At 37.6% G+C, this 20,611-nt stretch overlaps 1 protein-coding gene across 2 annotated transcripts; it reads left to right on the forward strand.

Annotated features, from left to right (window-relative positions):
• Positions 1–180: 180 nt before the first annotated feature.
• LOC131067970 (uncharacterized) lies at positions 181–18,115 on the forward strand. Of its 2 annotated transcripts, XM_058003152.2 has the most exons (5): positions 181–274; positions 475–2,529; positions 2,627–2,677; positions 3,060–4,777; positions 17,493–18,115. In XM_058003152.2, the coding sequence occupies exons 2-5, from the start codon at positions 741–743 to the stop codon at positions 17,526–17,528; spliced, it is 3,594 nt and encodes a 1,197-aa protein (XP_057859135.2). In that variant the 5' UTR covers positions 181–274; positions 475–740; the 3' UTR covers positions 17,529–18,115. The 2 variants fall into 2 exon arrangements, with proteins under 2 accessions (XP_057859135.2, XP_057859134.2); XM_058003151.2 differs by lacking the exon at positions 181–274 and having other exon boundaries at positions 319–2,529.
• The last annotated feature ends 2,496 nt before the right edge of the window (positions 18,116–20,611 follow it).

The following is a 20,611-nucleotide window of genomic DNA, read 5'->3' on the forward strand; positions in this document are numbered from 1 at the left end:
AAACTTTTGACTTGCTGCGTAAAATTCCCGCAAATGAAAACTTTTGACTTGCTGCGTAAAATTCCCGTTGATCAACCACAAATCTGTTACTGAATAAAACATGGAGCTAGGTTGGTGAGAATCTTGGGCCCACATTGTCCCTTCCATCAAAAGATGGCCCACCAATACAAGCGAAAAAGGAAAAAAATAATAATTTAATTGAAAGTTACTAGAAATTGTGGTTTTAGTGATCACCATATTCTTTTCTGCAAGCCTGCGAGCGCTCCTCTTCCAGGTCAGTTGATTAGTGATACCAAATCACTTTAGTTGTCAAAGCACGAACTCTGATGATCTTCAATGGGAATCATTTAATTTATAATTAAACTAATAACATTCTTTAAATACTCAAGTTTTTTCCTTTTCGTACTTCATTTTGCATCTTTATGGTGAGGACAGCTTTTTCTCAATCCAACCATTTTTTCTATTTACTTGCAGATCTGTTTTCTGTACAGAAAAAATTATATTGGTTTTGAAGCTTTATGTTTTCAAGAATTTAAGGACGGATAGAAAGCACAGTGAATAAAGAAAACTACACTGGAACTTCTCAGAGGAGGATATGAGCATATTGGGCTACTTCGGAAAGGAAATTTAAATATACCCACCAAAAAGACGTTTGATTTTGGAATTGGATATTGGTCTGCAAAGAAATCTAAAGAGCCCGTTAAAGGGATATTTGATTTTTAAATTGGGTATTGAATCAGATGGCATCCAAGCAGATTGCCGTTGTTATGCAGAAGAATTTTGGAAGGATTGGAACAGTATTGATATATGCAGTTCTCGAATGGGCGCTGATCTTGTTGTTGATCATTGGTGCTTTGCTGTCTTATTTTACTAGAAAGTTTGCAGAGTATTTTGGGCTCCACCCTCCTTGTCTTTGGTGTAACAGACTCGATCATGTTCTGGATAATCAAGAACCTGGATTTTATAGAAAACTGGTATGTGACCAACATGCCAGAGAGATTTCTTCTCTGGGTTATTGCCATGCTCATAAGCATCTGTCTGATGTTCAAGGTATGTGTGAAGATTGTTTGCTTTCCTTTGCTGAAGAGACTAAACCTAGTTTGTGTACATATAAGGGGGAATTGGATGTGGATCTTGAGGGTATCGTTCATGGTGGCACTCAGTTGGGTCTAGAGAAGGATTATCACCCGGATAAGAAAAATGAGGGGGTTTGTCTGGCCAATCACGAGGGTGAAAATGATCATTGGGTTCACAGGGTTGAGGAAAACAAAAATGAAATCAATGTGAATTCCCAGATGGAGGGAAAAGAATTGGGGGAATTGAGTACTGAATGGATATCAGATGGCGTTTGTTCATGTTGCAAGACCCCATTAAAGAGAAGCAGACTGTTATTGGACAGGTTGGTTAGGATTCCTTATGTACAAGGGCAGAATGGGGTTGGTTCGCCCCTTCCGAAGGCGGTGGTAGGCTTTGCCGAGGGTGTTGACAGGGAAGAAGTTCTGATGAGATCAGTGGAGTATCCCGAGGCTATCTTGCAGGAATGCAGCAGCTTAAAGCCTGAGGACGAAGGGATTGAAGCCGAAGGAATTGATTTGAGGTGGACTCCATTGGGCCATATTGCATATACAGAGCTTAAAGATACATCGGATGACTCTGCATCGGAACGAGCATCCTCTGAGGTAGGTGTAGAAGTTGCAAAAGCATACAGTGGACAGGGTTTGCAAGGATTGGATTCACAAGTAGAGGTAATCTCTGATAGTCTGCTGCAAGGTTTAGTTCACGATATGGTTTCAGATGTGGAGAATTTCTGTCTTGGTGTAGCGCCTGATGTGCCTATCTTGGAAAACAAGATGGAAGCTCACAAAAATGAATTTTTTGAAGAATTTTGTGAGAGGTCAGTCGGGAAGGTTGATTCCCAAACCATAAACAAGAGTGAATCTCACAAAAAATACTGTGTGGAAGAATTTTTTGAGAGTCCAGTTGCGGAGGTTGATCTTCAAACCATACTAAACATTGATTCAATGAATGCCAAATCAGAAACTGCGCTTGTGGATACATATGTTTCTCCTGAAAATATTTCAACAAGCATGTTTGGGTTTACCGTATTGGGCACAGATGGACAGGTATGTGATTCAGTAAGCCATCAGATCGTGGAAAATTTGTGTGAACCCACAGAGTTACCTCATAAAACTGTGGAAATTATCCCATCTTCTGAGGAAGTCTTGATTATTTTGGATGAGCCAATAAACAAAGAAATTTCTATGGAGGGCTCATCTTCAGAAGGCATTGTTTCTCTAGGCTATGGTCTTGGAGAGCTTGAGTGGAATGGGATTTCAGAAAATGGGCATCTTTCATCAGTTTCAGCTATTGAGTTGAAGGAGGAGCCCACTGAGATTGTTCATGCTGAACCAACTTCTTATCCAAAGGATGTTCTCGAAGCTAACAAGGTTTGTTTTGGAACAGAGGTTTTGAAACCAGTTTTATCCTTAGAAGTGAAAGGAACATCTGACCAAATTGAATCTGTTGGAGGTACTATCCCTAATGCTCATGAACAATGCTTAGGTCTTGAAATTGTTTTTTCTTGTGAGAGTGGAAGTAACATCTTCTTGAGTCACACTTGTCGCAGGTCCTGCTTCACAAGTAGCACAAGAAGATTTTGGAAGAGAGAGTTTAAATGGTGAGCTTTAGATTTGTTTTTCTTCTCCAATTTTATTGTGAAATACATACAAAATAAAATATCACTAACCACTACAATGTTAGTCAAATCCAAAATTTTGCCATGTAAACTATGTTGTCCAAAACCAAAAGAACTAAGTTATATCTCTCTCTTTATCACATCTCTTACCATGTTCTCATAATGCTCATTTTTACCTTTGGAATCCGAGGCATAGAAACATTAAAAGTAATCTGAGTAGGGCTCTCGCTCCAGCAATTTATCTGTGTTCTGACTATCAGGATGGTCACAAAGGCTTACCGATATTGGTGTTACAGTCTTGCATATAATATATCCTTTTTATATGTTGATTTTTTCCTTCAATTTTCTCCTTCTGTGGTTTCAGGATCTGAAAATATTGAAGCCAATGAAAGTAAGGTTGAACTGAATAGCATGGGTATGAATCCCTTTAGGGAGGAGGAAGCAAACAAACCTCAGGAAGAGGTCAAATTATCGCCAGGGCGCTTTTATGCAAAAGATTTAAATCGGATTGATTCCCTTACTAGCCATGGTATGGTGGTAGGTATGAGTACTGTAGATGAGTATAGACCTCCTGAAACTCCGAGGTTTATTGAAGGTTTGCATATGCTGCATAAGAGGGCATCAATTGATAGAAATGATTCTGGTTTTGACTCTATGGATGGAAGCATTCTGAGTGAATTGGACGGTGAAAGCACTGTTGATCGTCTGAAAAGGCATCTGGAGCAAGATCGGAAGTCTCTTCATACTCTTTACTCAGAATTAGAAGCAGAGAGAAATGCCTCTGCTATTGCTGCAAACCAGGCCATGGCCATGATCACACGTCTACAAGAGGAGAAAGCAGCAATGCAAATGGAGGCATTACAATACCAAAGGATGATGGATGAGCAAGCAGAATATGATCAAGAAGCTTTGCAACTATTGAATGAAGTCCTTGTTAAAAGAGAGAAGGAAATTAAAGATTTGGAGAAGGAGGTTGAACTTTACAGAAAGAAATTCCATCTCGAGGCAGCAAAGAAAAGAAAAGATAAAAGAAAAGGGGCTTTGAGTAAAAAGTCTGGAAATCATTTAGAAACAGAAAGAAATGAGGAGGATTCAGAACAACATCTTATTGATCAGTTCAGCAAACTAAAGACTTCTTCTGTCTCATCCTCGAGTGAAGACACAGATGAAAGTTCCTCAAGTGTCCATGAAGTTGAGGAGGATATTGATTTCCATCAAAATAATCAAAGTCTGGAATTGACAATTAGTGCAAGTGGGGTCCATGAAGATCAGCAACTTGAGGATAGCTTGGATGAATCAATGGTTGATCTTGAAGAGGAAAGGCTTTCTATTCTAGAGCGGTTAAAAAGCTTACAGGAGAAGCTTCACACATTGGCAGATGACGGAGATTCTGAAATTGGTATGCAAGTAAAAGAAGTTTCTGACATTGGTTTGGTACATCGGGAAGAAAATGCAGAGACACAGGACCATTATGATGTGATATCAGATGAAAACAGATCATGTTACCTGGCAACTGGAGAAAATTCATCCATTGAAGAGAAGATTAATGGCAACGAGAAATGTTTACCTATAAATGATTCGAGAGGAATGTGCGATGAACTAAAAGAAATGCAATGGGATAAAGAATCTCAGAAAAGAATTACTGTAGGCAAGGTAGATCCGTCAATTGACATAAAGGCATGCACTCCAAGAAAATCAGGTGTTGTGAAGGGCAAGAGGCTTCTTCCTTTGTTTGAGGCTGCAAGCTTTGAAGATGAAATTGAAGAATCATATAATACAGAAGCATCCTATTTTGCAGGCCTGTCTAATGACTGGCGCAGCTTTTCCATGATTGCTAGAGACAATAATCGTTTCGCCATTGAAGAAGAAGTGCATCATCTTAATGATAGGTTGCAAGCTCTTGAAGCTGATAGAGAATTCATGAGGCACAGTATCAAATCATTAAGGAAAGGTGATGAGGGTATGAAATTGCTTCAGGAAATTGCTCAACACCTGCGGGAGCTCAGGAGGGTAGAAATGAGGGCTAGTAATACCAATGACTCCTGTGTGCAGCAGAATGCAGTTTTTGTTTCCTTGACAGAGGTAATGACAGTCTACATTATTTCGCTTTTGGATGAGATATATTGTTGTTTTGTGAGTACTATATTTGTATTTTCTGTTGCTAGTTTTGAATATTGTTTGTAAACTCTTGTTTTATATCAGTCACCCTCAAACAAGTATTCACTGCATTCATGAAACCAATGAAAATAAAAATAGTATATGCGAGTAGCTTCACTCTGTATCAGTGTTCCATGGGGATAAGCCCTCCCTAAAAAAATCCACGTCCCCTGTAGAGGGACGTTTCTGAGACTTGGAGACTTGGGGGAAACGTTCCCCCACCGCACCACCACTTCCACCACCTCTGCTGGGGAGGCCGCCAGGTCACTTGCTATATGGCACATGCCATTACATACTGATTGCAACCTTTAACTTCGTGAAAACTAGTTCGCCTTTCATGGAGCACTCACAAAGATGTTATATTGCAGATTCTGCCTTGAAGATTTCAATTCACCTCTATTTTTCTATCAGCACCACCCCCCCCAACCACCACTCTTCTGCCATCCCCCCACCGTCCCCTCACCATCCCCAAATTTAGGCCCTTGGTCCCCCAGTCCCCAAAACTTGTCCCCCTGTCAGGAAAATCCGTGGAACATCACTCTATATGCATAATCCAGCTCAAGTTTGTATCCCTTTCTTTTCATCCTAATCGCAGCATGAACTTGATCTGCATGGTTTGATGTTGTATTTCTTTTTTCATTTTGAGTCCCAAGCATTTGAAAAGAAACCATGGCAGATCATTGCCTTGCAACCAGAAAATTGAAACCATAATTTCCACTGCACAACTGTATTTACTATGAACCCTCTATTCATGACAATTAGCTAATTTTATTGCATAAAACACCTCTATCCTATGAATCTACGATTAAGTTTTCCCTCCTGTAACTGATGCCAAGACTTATATCTCTTTAACATAGTAAAAGGAAGGTAATATCTAACCTGCATTTGCGTATTGTATTTATATAGTGCACAAAGAAGGCAATTTTCTGACAGGGACCCTAGAAACTACCCATTAGATCAACCTCTATGAGGCCCCTTTTCTTCTGATCATCATGGGGATTCAATTGTTATAATTCCCTTAGGATTATTACTCAAAGATTTATCTTTTCTTTGTAGTATTTAGAAATTTGTCATAGGATTGATCTTGGAAATATTCATACTTTTTTAATGTATGTCTAGATTTCCAATCCTAGTTTGGTTAAATCTTAAATACCTCATTTGACTTGTTTTGTTGGTTTTTCATTAATATTATTATTGCCATCACACCATATTTTAGATACTAAACATGACCCGCGTCATCGTTCGGTGCCCTGACTTTTGCGATATCCTGAGAGGTTTGAGCTGTTATCTGAAGGCTTTACTTTTGTTGTTTATGGGTTGCTTTCTTACAAATTATTTGGTTTGTGACTTCAATCACCTAAAGGCAAAGATAATATTTTCAATAGTTTTCTCTTCAAATACTTGTATCATATTACAGACTTCTATCTCTAAGATATTATGTCCATATATGTCAAAATGAAAATTTGAATCACAACAATTATTGAGTAGGTCATTGTGTCTACTTCAAGGGAAGGAAAAACAAAAGTAACAGGTTTTTGTTAAACAATAAAGTAGACTCTTTCAGTTTTAGAAAAGTTTGAAACATTTGACAAAACAAATAAATCGCATCTCAATTTGATGGCTAATGTGAAGTGGATCATTATAAGATTATTGTTCTTGACTTGAATTTACGCAGAAAGCATCAGAAGGCAACTACTTCTTTGGTTGTTCTATATCTTGTTAAATTTTCCATACAAAAGTTTCATGGTTTATACTTTTTGTTTATAAATTATAGCTAATTATATATTTAATTATTTTGATAATACCTTCAATTTTTCTTTTCTGTTTGTTTTTATATCTTCTTTATAGAAAATCTTGAGCATTGATGCAAGGCAATAATCTGGAGGATAGATTCCCATTAATGGTTTAGTAGCCTTTAAGAATAACACAAAGAGAGGAAAAATGGAAAGTCCCTTTGCAGGGTGGAACGCTTAACCTTGATGGATCTTCTAATGGTGATCCTGGTCCAGCAGGTGCTGGATATGTGTTACAGCACACCTTGGGTGCTTTGTAATTGGAGGATCATGCAGTTTGGGAGTTAAAACAAATAATAAAGTTGAATGGGAGGTGCTCTTAACTGGTATAACCTTGGCTTGTAAAGAAGGTTTCCATAATATCATAGTGGAGGAAGATTCTTCAATAGTTGTCAATGCTTTGAAGAAAGTCCATTGCCCTAATTGGAAGTTTCGTGCTATTTTCAAAGAACTATTAACATGGAAAAAATAATTTGATCATGTAGAGGTGCTACATTGATAAAGGGAACAAAAGATAGTGGCATATTTTATAGCCAATATAAAAAATTGCTCCTTAGAAAGTCATGAAATGTCTGCTTAGGATGGTCTCGCAAGGCTTATCAATTAAGCTAGGCCACTATGTTTATAAGTTGGTGCCATCACCCTCCATAGGCTAGCTTTTATTTCTTCTCAAAGTCTCGTTTGTGATGTAGGGACAGCAGATTTGGATCTGATTGCATTGTGCGTGGATGGCTGGCCATGCTGGGGGTTTATTTGTCACTATGATTTGTACAGATATATTTGTTTTATGTTGCATGTGGCTTCCTGTATGGTTCACTTATCTGGCTTTTGTGTTTGTTTGGTTTGGTGGTTTATTGCTATTAGGGTCTTTGGATTTGCTGATTTGGTGGGTAGGGTTGGCATCTGGTGTTTTACTTATACCAGGGACTGATTTTAGCTTGCCTAAGAACCCTTTTGTAATGTCCCCTTGTTGAAATAGGATTTATTAATAAATAATAATAATAAATTAAAATATAAAAGAACAAAATAAAACTTAATATAACTAAAATTTAGCTAAGTTTAATGAATGTTCAAAAGGCATGAAATGAAAAGTTGTGACTCTGTCAAACATGAGATATAAAAGGGAGAGAAGAGAACTTCATTTGGGGAGAAAAGGGAGGAAGGAAGAAACAAGGGAGCAAAGGAATTAAGGAAGCATTAATGGGAAGAAGATAAGGAAGTGACTCTTCGAAAGGGGCAGCAATGATGAAGGGTTGTGACCCTTTCGAAGAGTGGTAATTGTGAAAGGTTGTGACCATTATGAAGAGGTGCGAGTCTCCCTCACATTGGAGAATATAAAGGGGAGAAGTTTTCATTTGAGGAGATAAAAAGGGGAGATCAATTTGAGGAATAATATATTATTCTCTGTTAGTGTTTTATAGCTGCAGGAGGTATTCCTAGAAGTAAGGCCTATTGCAAATTATTATTTTATATTTATAAGGGCCGACCCAAGATGAAAAGTCACCTTGGTCTGGGTTTTTCTCCCTTGAGAAGGAGGGGTTTCCCAAGATATATGGTGTGTTCTATTTTGTTCATGTGTTGTATTTCTGTGTTTCTGTGTATTGCAAATCTGATCATAAAAATAACATTGTCAAGGGCAACAATGAAAAGTGGTGACTCAATTCTTATGAAAGGTGATGACTCTTCCACCAATAAAGTATAAAGGAGAATTCATTCCAAGCATTGAAGGGGACTTATCAATAAATGGAGGAAATCAATACAATTAACAACAATTCTCCTAAGAGAGCAAAGTATTCTCAGCAATCAAATACAGATCGAACCATTCAACAATAACACTCATCCAAGAGCAGTGTTCATCTTTCAAAGAGGGAAACAACATCAAATTGAATCTGTCCAAATTACCACAGTAGACTGAAAATACATAACCTGCAATAATTCTACAAGTATAGTGGGCAAGATTTAGTGTCCTCCCAAAAGGGGACATTACAAGTGATATCAGAGCACTGTTCCTGCCAACCTGAGGGAATAGAGAGCAAATTATAATCATGCCATTACAAGTATGAATTATTATTGATTAAAAGGAGAAATGCCAAACATAAAGTGATAATAAGTCATAAGGTGCAACACTTATCTCAAAGAAGATTAATAACAAAGTGATAAGTTACATGCCTATCAGTGAATTGAATTCATATTAACGTTGTCATTATTAGCAAATGGTAGCAATGGAATCTAAAAGAAAAGGATGCCTCTCCTTGAATAAATATCTCCTTCCGTAAAATCGCCCCTTACCAAAGGGCATGAGTAACCATAAAGGGAGAATGAGAAGCGTGGCTGAATAGTAGATGAGAAGGACAATAAAAATAGAATAATTATCATGATCATCCAAGCAGAAGGGATGGAGTGAATAAAATAAATATTAAGAGGACAATAAATATAAAAGACACATCAATAAAAGAAGTGAAGAGATATATGAAGTAATATCAATGATGAAGTGTGAAATGTTAGAAAGAACAAGAAATATATGAAGATAGTAAAGCTAGGTTGCCGGTTCGGGTTTCAAGAACCAGTATGCCGGTATGGCAAAACTTTGAAAAGGGGTTTGGGTTTGTTAGTACAAAAACATGTAAATTATATATATATATATACAGCCTATACGCATGTCACATAGCATCATATAAACAACAAAACCAATATAAACTTGTAATCATAGCATCATGATCATACCATAACAACATCATATACATCAAGTTTAATATCAAAATGATAAAATATTCAAGTATCATTGTTTCAACTTTCAACAATTTAAAGTTTGATCATCAAATGGATTCTCTAATTCATCATCCTCATTCTCCTCCTCCTCATCATTGACATTGGCATTGACATTGACATTAGATGAATCAATGCCAATGCCACTTACACTTGTACTTTAAGTTTGCTCGCTCTTAGAGTCATCAAATGCAACAAGCTGAGAAGTGAAAGCATCCAAATCAGTATGCTCTGGCTCTATATCCCACATCTTCATTTCCCCTTGCTTGTGTGAAATGAGTCAAGTTAATGTTTTAAAACTCACTTTTAGGGTTGTATTTTAATTTTTTATGTGGTGGAATTCAAAAAAATTAAATTTTGCTAAAAAAAAACCATTTTTGGGCTGTCAGACCCCTGGGTTCGACCTGGGTCCTCTTGGGTTCGACTTGGTCCAAACCAGGGCTATGAATCACGGACCCTGTCCCGATCACAGGCGGACCGGACTAGAACTTTGGACCAAGACCGGACCGGACCAGTACCAGGGGTCTTGGGGGCCGAACCCGATAATCTAGTAGTAAAGTATATTGAAAGATCCCCAGCCAGTGTATACTGCATTTTTTCTGTTTTTGATGTTGTTGGTTGAAAGATTTAGGATAGTTTTTTTGAGGTTTTTCTTTTTTTTGCTCGGTAATAGTCGTTGATTTTATTAAGAATCAGGGTTTTGACCTGGCCCAAACCAGGTGGAGCTACAACCAGGGAGTCACCTCCCCACAGTCACGACAGACCCATTAACAAGTCATTGTGAACAATGTTGATTAACCTCCTCCAATTCCTAAGATTGAAGGATCAGCCTAATACTGTCATCCTTGGCTCTCTTATCCCGCCTCCTTTTAACCTCAATCCATCCTTCATCTCTAGCATTTTCCAATAACTTCAAACTGGATGCTCTCAAAACCTCTTTCCCCCCTTAGTCCAAGCTTTGTGGATTGATGTGGTTTGTACTAGAAACATCTATGAACCCCATCTTTGAACCAGATTTAGCCTTCAACTCTTGCATTTGCTCACTACCTGCTTGATCCCCACATTTGACTGCATTAACACTATCATTCCCCCCACCACTTGAACCTCCTGTTTTTCCTTGCATTGTTGTGCCAAAATCACCCTTGGTCTCTGGCATCTTACCCTTGCCACCCAAATTCACACCACTCAAGACCTGAGGGTCCTAGAATGAAATCAGGTTCTCCTTATCCACCATTTAAAAATTGGGGGTGACCTCTTTCCACCATGAAGCTGGTCTCTTCACCCTACGCCTATCACATGAATCAGCATTATTACCAGTTTTAAAACACCTTCTACACCTAAAAGGAATCCCTTTGTAGTCCACAAGTTGCAGCCAACTACCTTTCGAAGTTGAGATAGAAATCTCTGGAGGGAGATCCTTGGAAGAGTCCATTTCAACCAATAAACACGCAAAAGTAGTATGCATCAAACTAAGAGAGCCTTCGTCAGTCAATAAAAACCTACCTAAGGAATTCCTAATGGCTTCAAAACAGGATTCAAACCAAAATTGCATTGGAAGATTGGGAAGCCTGATCCAGAGAGGAGTGTAGTCAAAAGTCTCCAAATCAGGATTGAAAGCCGGGTGCCAAGGTTTCAGCATCAACAAATGCCTGTCCTCCCAACATCACTGACAGCATCTCAAAACTTTGTTTCTATCCGCCTCATTCTGGAATACAACAACAAAGAACCCTTGGGCGTGGGGATAAATCTGCACACAATCATCCACAATGGGTTCCCAATGTACTGAAATCCGTTTATGAAGATCCCCAAGACTTGGCTAGAGTCCTCTAAAACGACCAATAAGCCCTAGACTGGCATAAACCCTTTCGTTATGTTCAACCTCCTCTATTTCCCTTGACAATGAGACCATAACCAGCTTGGCCGTTGCCACCAAAGCTGATGCAGAGGGTTTCAAAAGATCTATACCATGTGGCAACGATTCACTACCATGCAACAAATGCTCTTCACTCCAGTCCAAGAAACCCCCTTTCCTCACCCCCGTTGACCTTCTGCACTCTGCATGAGGTCGGGAGCAAGATCAACCCCCTAATCCACCCTGGACAACACCCTCAGCGTTAGCTTCCCGCCCTTCCTCTTTTGAACAGCCTCAAATCCATCCTTTTGAGGACAATTAGGCGCACCACCACATCTGAAACCGCCACTGCCCTCCTTTACCACAGATGCCCAGTTGCCAACCCTTCGGCCGAGAGGAAATCCGGCATAGTAGTGCCCTCTCGTAGGAACCCTAGCTTGCGGAGTGTAACACAACGACATCGCAACCAGTTTGGAAGATGACTTTAATATGTTATTATGAGAAAAATATGTTTTTCTGAGGTTTTTGCTTGGGTTTTGTTATCAATGATTGCATAAGGGTTTATCATGAATGTTTGACAATGAAACAATACTTTTGAATTCAAAATGTAGAAATATTAATGACTGATAAATAAATTCAGAATTCTGATTTTTGGAACAGCAAGATAATAAATTTCAGAATTAAGGAAATAATTCACCACAACCACTATTCGCATACCAGGAGTCCAGCACTCAACTAGGTTGGAATTTTATTGATGAATTTCAAGATAACACAATCTATGAGCTCCCAACAAGCAAAGATGACTCCAAATGGCTTTATTTGCTTCTACAATAAATTACCAAAAACAATTACTGGGGAATTGCTTAGTCCCACGCCTGGCTCCCAAGCAGAATTATCCAATTTACTGACAAAAACAACAATTTGAACCAAAATCAACTCCTATAGCCTGTAGAAATCACCAAATTACCGCTGGAAGATATTGACAATTAAGTTTGCATGAAATCCAATCCCTTTCTTGGCTGGTATGGTCATTAAGTGCAATCTAGTGTCAGCTGAATGGTACGGCTGGCTTAGGAAAGGTACGGCGAGCTTAGAAGAATGTACGCCTGGCTTGAGGAATCTCAAATCCCTCCAAATCTGCCACGTTTCACCTCATTTCTGCTGCAAACAATTTTATTATTATTCTTTTAAGCAATTTCACTGATTTTTGGTAAAATTGTTCTCCTGGCAACAATTATTTTTATTGAATTTTGCTGATCTGATTGCTTCAAACCCTTGATGCTTATTTGCTGGAAATTAACCTGTAAATTTGCCTATAAAACACTCCAATTAAGCACAAATGGAAATCCTGTATAGATTTCCCACAACTATGAACTGGGTTTCCGTCCAACCCACAAATCTCCAAGGAGTTTTCGTTCCCAAAAGTCTGAAAGGCTGTTCAAATCATCCTCAGAGCTCAATTCTCCAAATGCTGATGTAAAAATGAATGATTGAATGCACAAATGAGACCCCAAAATGTTCTTTTATTAACCCCAAACCCTAATCGACCTCGTTTGGGTTTTCTTTTCATTTTAATAAGTTTATTTTATAAAATATTTCTCCCTTAAGTGGTACGGCTACCTTGAGGGTCTTTCACCATTAATTAAAAGCCCTCCTTTTAAAACAACCTTAGAACACCTAGGGAGGCATGCCATGGGGTCTCTCATTAATATTTTATTTTAACTTTATAATATAAAATTATAAAGTTACTTTATTTTAGCTTTTAATTATTTCTATAAATAGCCACCACAATATAAAATTACTCGTTTTAGCCTTGGATGGCTTTCTATTTTTAGCAAAAAGGTGACTTAGCCATAAATAACATTATTTGCTCAAGGATGAAGACAACCAATTGTCAAACTATACCGTGTAAGTCCTTCCTTGTTTGGAGTAACATCTCCTATCCACTAGATTTGCCTTCGAAGATGGATAATAGGCAAACCTCGTTTCCCGAGTGTTTGTCTATAGAAGAGGGGACATTGCATATATAAAAATGAGTTTGAAAAATTATGAAAGATATGGATGTGAACAAGATATAACAATAGATCTATGAGACATCAAGCAAATGTTTGAAGCATATTGAAGCAAATTTATGACACATTAATAAGCATATGGGAGCATAAGATGGGGTTAGGTCCATTTTCTAGCTCTAGATGACTTATGAGCAGCAAGATGGGGTTAGGCCCACTTTTTGGCTCTAGATGACTTATGAGCAGCAAGATGGGGTTAGGCCCACTTTCTGGCTCGAATTGGATTGGGAGCAGAAGGATTGGAGTTAGGCCCACTTTCTAGCTCGAAATGGATTAGGAGCAAAAGGATTGGAGTTAGGCCCACTTTTTGGCTAGAATTGGAATAGGAGTAGAAGGATTGGGGTTAGGCCCACTTTCTGGCTCGAAATGAATTGGGAGCAAAAGGATTGGGGTTAGGACCACTTTCTAACTCGAAATGGATTAGGAGTAGAAGGATTGGGGTTAGGCCCACTTTCTTGCTCAAATAGAAAGATGGGGTTAGACCCATTGAAGGAATCTAACATGTGTATTTGTTTGTATACTCCATCTCTACATATATTCATGTGTATACTTCAAGTATTTGTGTATGCTCCGTGTCTTCAAATATTCATTTGTATACTTCGTGTTTTTATGTGTATACTCCATGTTTGGCATATCTTAAACCAGAAGAGATTAGTTTATTTGGGAAAGAACATTGCAATTAAGGTCTTAGATGTGTTTCATGCTTCTAATCCTCATCTTGATATATGATAAGTCCTTGTGTTAACACAAAGATCAAAGGAACATTGTGAAAGGGTAGAATACGAACTAGACTCAATGATTATCCCACAATTGCTTGAGGACAAGCAATTTTGGGAAGGGAGGACTGTAATGTCCCCTTGTTGCAAAAGGATTTATTAATAAGTAATAATAATAATAAATTAAAATATAAAAGAACAAAATAAAATTTAATATAAATAAAATTTAATTAAGTTTAATGAAGGGTTACAAGGCATGAAATGAAAAGTTGTGACTCCGTCAAACATGAGATATAAAAGGGAGAGAAGAGAACTTCATTTGGGGAGATAAGGGAGGAAGGAAGAAAGGAGCAAAGGAATTAAGGAAGTATTAATGGGAAGAAGATAAGGAAGTGACTCTTCAAAGGGGCAGCAATGATGAAGGGTTGTGACCCTTTCGAAGGGTGGTAATTGTGAAAGGTTTTGACCATTACGAAAAGGTGTGAGTCTCCCTCACCTTGGAGGATATAAAGGGGAGAAATTTTCATTTGAGGAGGAGATAAAAAGGGGAGATCAATTTGAGGAATAATATATTATTCTCCAGGGCAACAATGAAAAGTGGTGACTCAATTCTTATGAAAGGTGGTGACCCTTCCACCAATAAACCATAAAGGAGAATTCATTCCAAGCATTGAAAGGGACTTATCAATCAATGGAGGAAATCAATACAATTAACATCAATTCTCCTAAGAGAGCAAAGAACCTTCAGCAATCAAATACAAATCGAACCATTCAGCAATAGCACTCATCCAAGAGAGCAGTGTTCAGCTTTCAAAGAGGGAAACAGCATCGAATTCAATCTGTCCAAATTACCACAGCAGATTGAAAATACATAACCTGCAATGATTCTACAAGTATAGTGGGCAAGATTTAGTGTCCTCCCAAAAGAAGACATTATACCTTTCTGCAAAGGAAGTGTGTCAGAACATGGGCTGAAAAAGATTTTCAACTGCTTTGATCCATCCATGTTGAAGATGTTGAAACACTGAAATGAGAAATCAATTCTGAATTCTGATGGATTAGAAAACACCGGTCCACTTTGCTTTTTTACTTCTATCGTGGTGTATTTTAAGGCTAAATTGGCTGTGGCAGTTCAAACGAGTGGATTTGTGTGGCAGTCTGGATTTGTGTCCAGGAAGAATACAGAAGAGTTTTGGTTCAGGGTTTGTAGGATTTGGGGCAGCCATTGAATGTATTGGATGATCAAGGAAATAAAGGTATGTGTGAGGAATGCTCAAGCTTGCCAAGGAGGTGGGCAAACTCTTTGACTTCTGCCAAGACTTGCTACAGGTAATTAAGAATATGATCATTTCTCACCGTAAGGGCATTCATGAGTTGTGAGCAGGCCATACGCTGCTGTACCTTGAGAATGATGTTTTAACTTGTTATGTGCATCAGATAGAGATTAATGTATCAAAGTTGGAGGTCTAATAGCTTCTGTGTAGTTGGTGCTATTGAGGTGTAAACTGTGGCAGTCTTAGTGAATGATGTCTACAACGGGGCTTTTGATCACTGGAAGGCAATGCCTTTTGTCTCGGGTATAGGTAGATGAGGAGTTTGTGAACTTTCCATAATTATGGTTTATATGTTTTGTGGTCTCTCCAGATTTTGGGTCCAGCTAGTGGCTGTGATTTCTCCTTTTTGTTGCTGTGCTGTTTCTACTCCTTTCTCTGGGTTGATTTTTTTTCTTGTTATTGGTTTTGTTTTTATGTTTTGCTGATTTGTTTCTATGCTTGTTACCTATTATGATCTTTGGGTTCAGTATTTTGGTATTTCTTTGTTCCTCTTTTTAGATATAGGGGTGGGGCCCCTATATAGATCCCTGGAACTTTTATCTAAATAAAAAAGGACAATTTGGAGGATAGATGAGCTTGAATATAATGGTTGTAAGATGTCCCCAGTAGGCAAAATACTTTATTTTTAGGAAAGGACTTGAAAGTTGAAACATGTTCTTGAGAAGGGCCATTATACACATTTCGTTTGGGTGGGGAAGACCACAGCTAGACTAAAACCCTGCTCAGTAGTATGAAACTCTGCCAAACTTATCTGGGGAACAAAGATCTCGTTGACTAAAATAATTACAACAAATAGTCATGTTTTCAATCTGCACTTTAAATTATCCTGATGTAAAGTATTTAATTCAATCATAATGGATATAGATGGTTTTTTAGTCCATATCAGCTATTCCATAGTTCTAATACTCAGTCCAATAGTGAAATTCTGTTTGTCTCTACAGTTTACACAATCTAGTAATCTACAGAAGTAGTCTCTGTATCGTATGATTCCAAAGATTGAGACCTTCAAAAACCTGTTGATTGAAATTCTGGAACTGAATTTTCTGCGTTTAAGTAAAATCTCCAATGCATTACTTTTCATGTCTTTGCATCTTCCTTACAGCATATTTTTAAAAATCTGGAGCATGAAAGCAAGGTAACAATTTGGAGGATAGATGAGGTTGAATATAGTGGTTGTAAGATGGATGTCTGCAAAGGAAAAATACTACTTTCTTTTCATTGGAAAACTTCTTGAAACATGCTTTTGAGAACAAGGATCTTTATTCACATTTTATTTTGGGTGGGGAAGACCATAGTTAGATTGGAACCCTTGTCAGCAGGATGAAACTCTGGTAAACCCACCTGGGAACAAGGATCCTGTCCACCAAAATAATCACAATAAATCTTTTTTTTTTGCTTATGCAGTTTAAATTTATCCCGGTGTAAAGTATTTACTCCAGTCATAAATGAGACAAATGGTATTTAAGCTAATATTGGCTATCCTTTTCACGATTTTAGTATTTGGTTTATCATTGAAATTTTGTCTGTTTATAGTTGTATGCTTTGCCCTACACAACTACGGAAACAATATCTGAGATTATCTAATTTTTTGGAATTCAAACCTTTAGAACCTTGGTAACAGAAATTCTAGGACTGGGATAGACTGGCTTAGGCACATTCTTATTATCTTTTCAAATTTGGAAGTCAATCCTATTTTTGACCCTGGTAAACCCTGCTGTCTGTTGATGATCCATTTGTAGGTAGACCTCAGTGGACAGTGAAATAGAAATGATTTTAGAGAATATTTTTTTGTTTATAATGGATCTTTAGTGGGGTCCACTTTTAGCCTTTTATTGATTTGTTTCTTCTGTAATGAATGTACTTGAATCTTTCAACACCTTATCTTCATCTTGAATCTTTCGACACCTTATCTTCATCTCTAAGACTAAGTACCATGTTTGCTCGAGTATCTGCTAAGGAATATTGAGTAGTATAATTATGTATTCTGATTCTCGATTGTACTTGTTTATTTTGATATTTGTTTTTCCATGTCAATTATGATATTATACATTATACACTTCATTTTAAGAAGTTTTTAAACTGATCTCTTTTCAATCTGTTGAGAATGCAGGGAAACGGAATGATAACTATGCAACCTCATTATTGAATCAGTTAGCTATGGTAAGTTTAACAGCTAATCTGTGCTATGGGAAGTCTAAATATTTATCTTCCTTCAAAACCTTATCGGTAGGAACTTAGGATGGAATTTATGGCAGTAAGGAGCTTGATTATGTGTAATGAGTAAACAACTGGTGTTTACATCACCTAGTTGAGGAATGACCCTACCGGGTATTGTATCCTCTTGTATAACATAGTACCAGATGGAGATTAATTTCAGCATCCCATGTCAAGAGTTTTTTGTTTTTGACATGCTGGCAGCGTTTTCTATCTTGCAAGTCTTGCAAGTTTTGTGTGAAGCCATCAACAACCGATGGCAAAGATGGGTCTAATTTTTTTTTTTGTGGCTCAATCATTTTTTTTTATATAATGGGTTACCAAACCATCATTGATGATGACGGTGTCCCTATGTCTGTGATGTTGTGTCTACATCAAGAAGTCACCTATCAGGATCCATTGGCTGTATACATGTAATATTCTGGGTATGCAACAGCCGATTTGTTTATTTTTTAAGTTTTTGAGGGGTGTTTGTAATTGATTCCAACTTCTTGTAATAAAGGCTGTATTTTTGGCAGACCTTGATTCAGTTCTCCAAGTTTCAGGCCTTAGCACAAGTGTAAAGAGTCTCAAAATTGTCTTTTTTTCCATTAAGACTTATAAACTTATGAAACCTCTGCGTGTGCATTTGCAAATGTTTTAAGTACAATTGCAACAATGAAATGAACATAAAGAGATTTCTGCAACTGTACATGCTGTATACATATTTATATTATGTATTATAGAGGGTAAAAATCATGTAAAAGGAAGTTTCTATGGGAATGTACAAGGACAGTCTTAAGAGAAAATGCATTGAGATATCTGCACATTAAAATATCAGTAGCTCATGTCATTAGATTTCATCATTCAATGAGATATTATCAGCCCTTATCTTATCAGCATGTAAGTAGGAAGCATTATTCCTCATTAAATGGCTTAATATCTGACTGCCATAATTTATTCATTGGAGCAATCAGTTTTAAATACATTCATGCAAAATTTTGTAGGTGTAGGAGAGCTCCACTTTGATATAAAGGTCAATTGATATTTCATATTTTTAAAGTTTCTGGAGAAAACTGTCTAACGGAGTTTTACATCTGCTACACCAATTTCTTAAAAAGTTATACTATCAAATCACTGATATGGACTGTGAAAATCTAACGCTCCCATAACTCATAAGTATCAATTCCTTAACTCAAGGTTGGTTCAGATGCAAAAACTGTTATAACCAAATGTGAGTCCCGGAGGATGCATGCATGGGCTTTGATATTTGTTGAGCGTGATAAGCACAGTCAATGTGAGGATGTCCTGATTGCATCCAGTTCACTATTCCGTTGTCAAGACAGTGGCATTATAATTACCACGAAGAAAATAACAAAATTACATGCTTTGAGTGACGTGCATTGTTTGCAACATTTTTAAATGATGTCTCTGATTTATGTCAAGAGTTTTGAGGTTTTGTACTAGCAGTCTTCTGAAGGCACATTTACATTCACAATAGCTTGGTAGCTAAGACAATTTTTGTGGGTTGATAAGTCTTGATCCATAACATTACTTTGCCTCTTGAAAATTGAATTCTTGAATTGTGGCACATTCATAATTTTTCCTAGTTTGTTTCAAGGATGGAGATCTCATAGAGACTACTAGATACTCGTGGCCACCTGCTCAGCTGGTGGTTGGGTCCCTCGTACAGAGAAAATGTGAAACAGTCAAAAGGGGAAAAAAGGTCCGATAAAGATACATTTATAATATGGAGAGAAGAATATTTGTTGGTTTGCGTATATCTTGTTTACCATTTTGAATGCGCCTGTAATATCTCTGTATCTCTTATCAAAACACTGTCATTCTTGTGACTTGTGAGGGTTTTTTTTGGTTTTGTATGTTGATAATTTTATGCAACCAAACAAACCTAACATTGTACGTGGCAAATCTTGAGTGATGTTATGGGTGACCCAGTTTTATGACCTTAATGTAGTTGGATGTGAATCTTACGTTATTAGACTGATCCAAATTTGATAACCATAGATAATAGAGATTAAATGATGTTGTTGAACTCAAATAATAGGAATAAAATGTTTCAAAATATAAAGAAACCAGATGACAATGAAATGAAGACTTGGAGAGAAACCACTTACATACATTGGTGTTAGAAACTTTGAAAAAATAAATGATTGAACCGAGATAGAAGAGTCGATATGGAAAAAACATGAAAATGGATTAGTACTGGCTCTCTTGGTCTTTTAGACCGCCTGGTCTTATAGACGTAATTAAAATCATTCCATTCAATTCATTTCAATCAAGATAAATAGAATGGTGAGAAGAATGTCTTATATATTTTTTGGTCGATAAGAGGCAGAGCCATGAAATTATATTGATTTTTATAAAAAATTTACAAAAAACCAAAATTTCTACAATTTTGATGTAGTAAACCTCAGAGAGCTACGACACAGAGATAGTGAAAGACTATATTTGTTCTTGAGCATGTACAGACGATTAAAGCCTTAGAAAATAAAAGGCTAACAACATTCGAAGCCCTGAGTCTAACTCGACTCAAAACAGGGTTAATCTGCTAAAAATAAATCATTTGTCCTTTGCTGATAAGACTAACTTTTTTAAACAAACATTTAGATTTTGTGACTGTAGCGTCCTAAAATTGCGACACTTGCAATTTCGACTGCATTTGGGTCTTCACGATGGCGGCGCAATGTTGAACCTGAATGGAGACCCCGAAACTTGCTTACGACACCAAAAACTGCATCTTTTTGCACCTTGGCCCGATCCTTCCTTGCACCCTGCTGTCCCGGGAGGTGGGACCATGGCGCCCAAGCGCCCTGGTCCCTGACCCTATTTTGGGCCCGGTCTCTTGTTGGGCATCGGGTCTTTAAGTTTGCAATTCGGAAAATAATGTTTCTAGGTTGGCCTCAGGTCGGAAAAATCAGTCTATCAGCCCTAATCGACAAGTATATAAACTACATTTCCCCTCCCATTTGGGGAGGCAGAAAAAAAGAGGAAAATATATGCGAGCAAGAGGCGGAA

The sequence above is a fragment of the Cryptomeria japonica genome, chromosome 6, assembly GCF_030272615.1.
Source record: "Cryptomeria japonica chromosome 6, Sugi_1.0, whole genome shotgun sequence".
NCBI lineage: Eukaryota > Viridiplantae > Streptophyta > Pinopsida > Cupressales > Cupressaceae > Cryptomeria > Cryptomeria japonica.

What these genes read in the sequence shown, in the direction of transcription:
- LOC131067970 (XM_058003152.2), top strand. Translation starts at nt 741, where the DNA reads ATGGCATCCAAGCAGATTGCCGTTGTTATGCAGAAGAATTTTGGAAGG. An exon ending in CCAAATTGAATCTGTTGGAG is followed by an intron (nt 2,530 to 2,626) that starts GTACTATCCCTA and finishes CACTTGTCGCAG; the next exon opens with GTCCTGCTTCACAAGTAGCA. An exon ending in TTTTTGTTTCCTTGACAGAG is followed by an intron (nt 4,778 to 17,492) that starts GTAATGACAGTC and finishes TTGAGAATGCAG; the next exon opens with GGAAACGGAATGATAACTAT.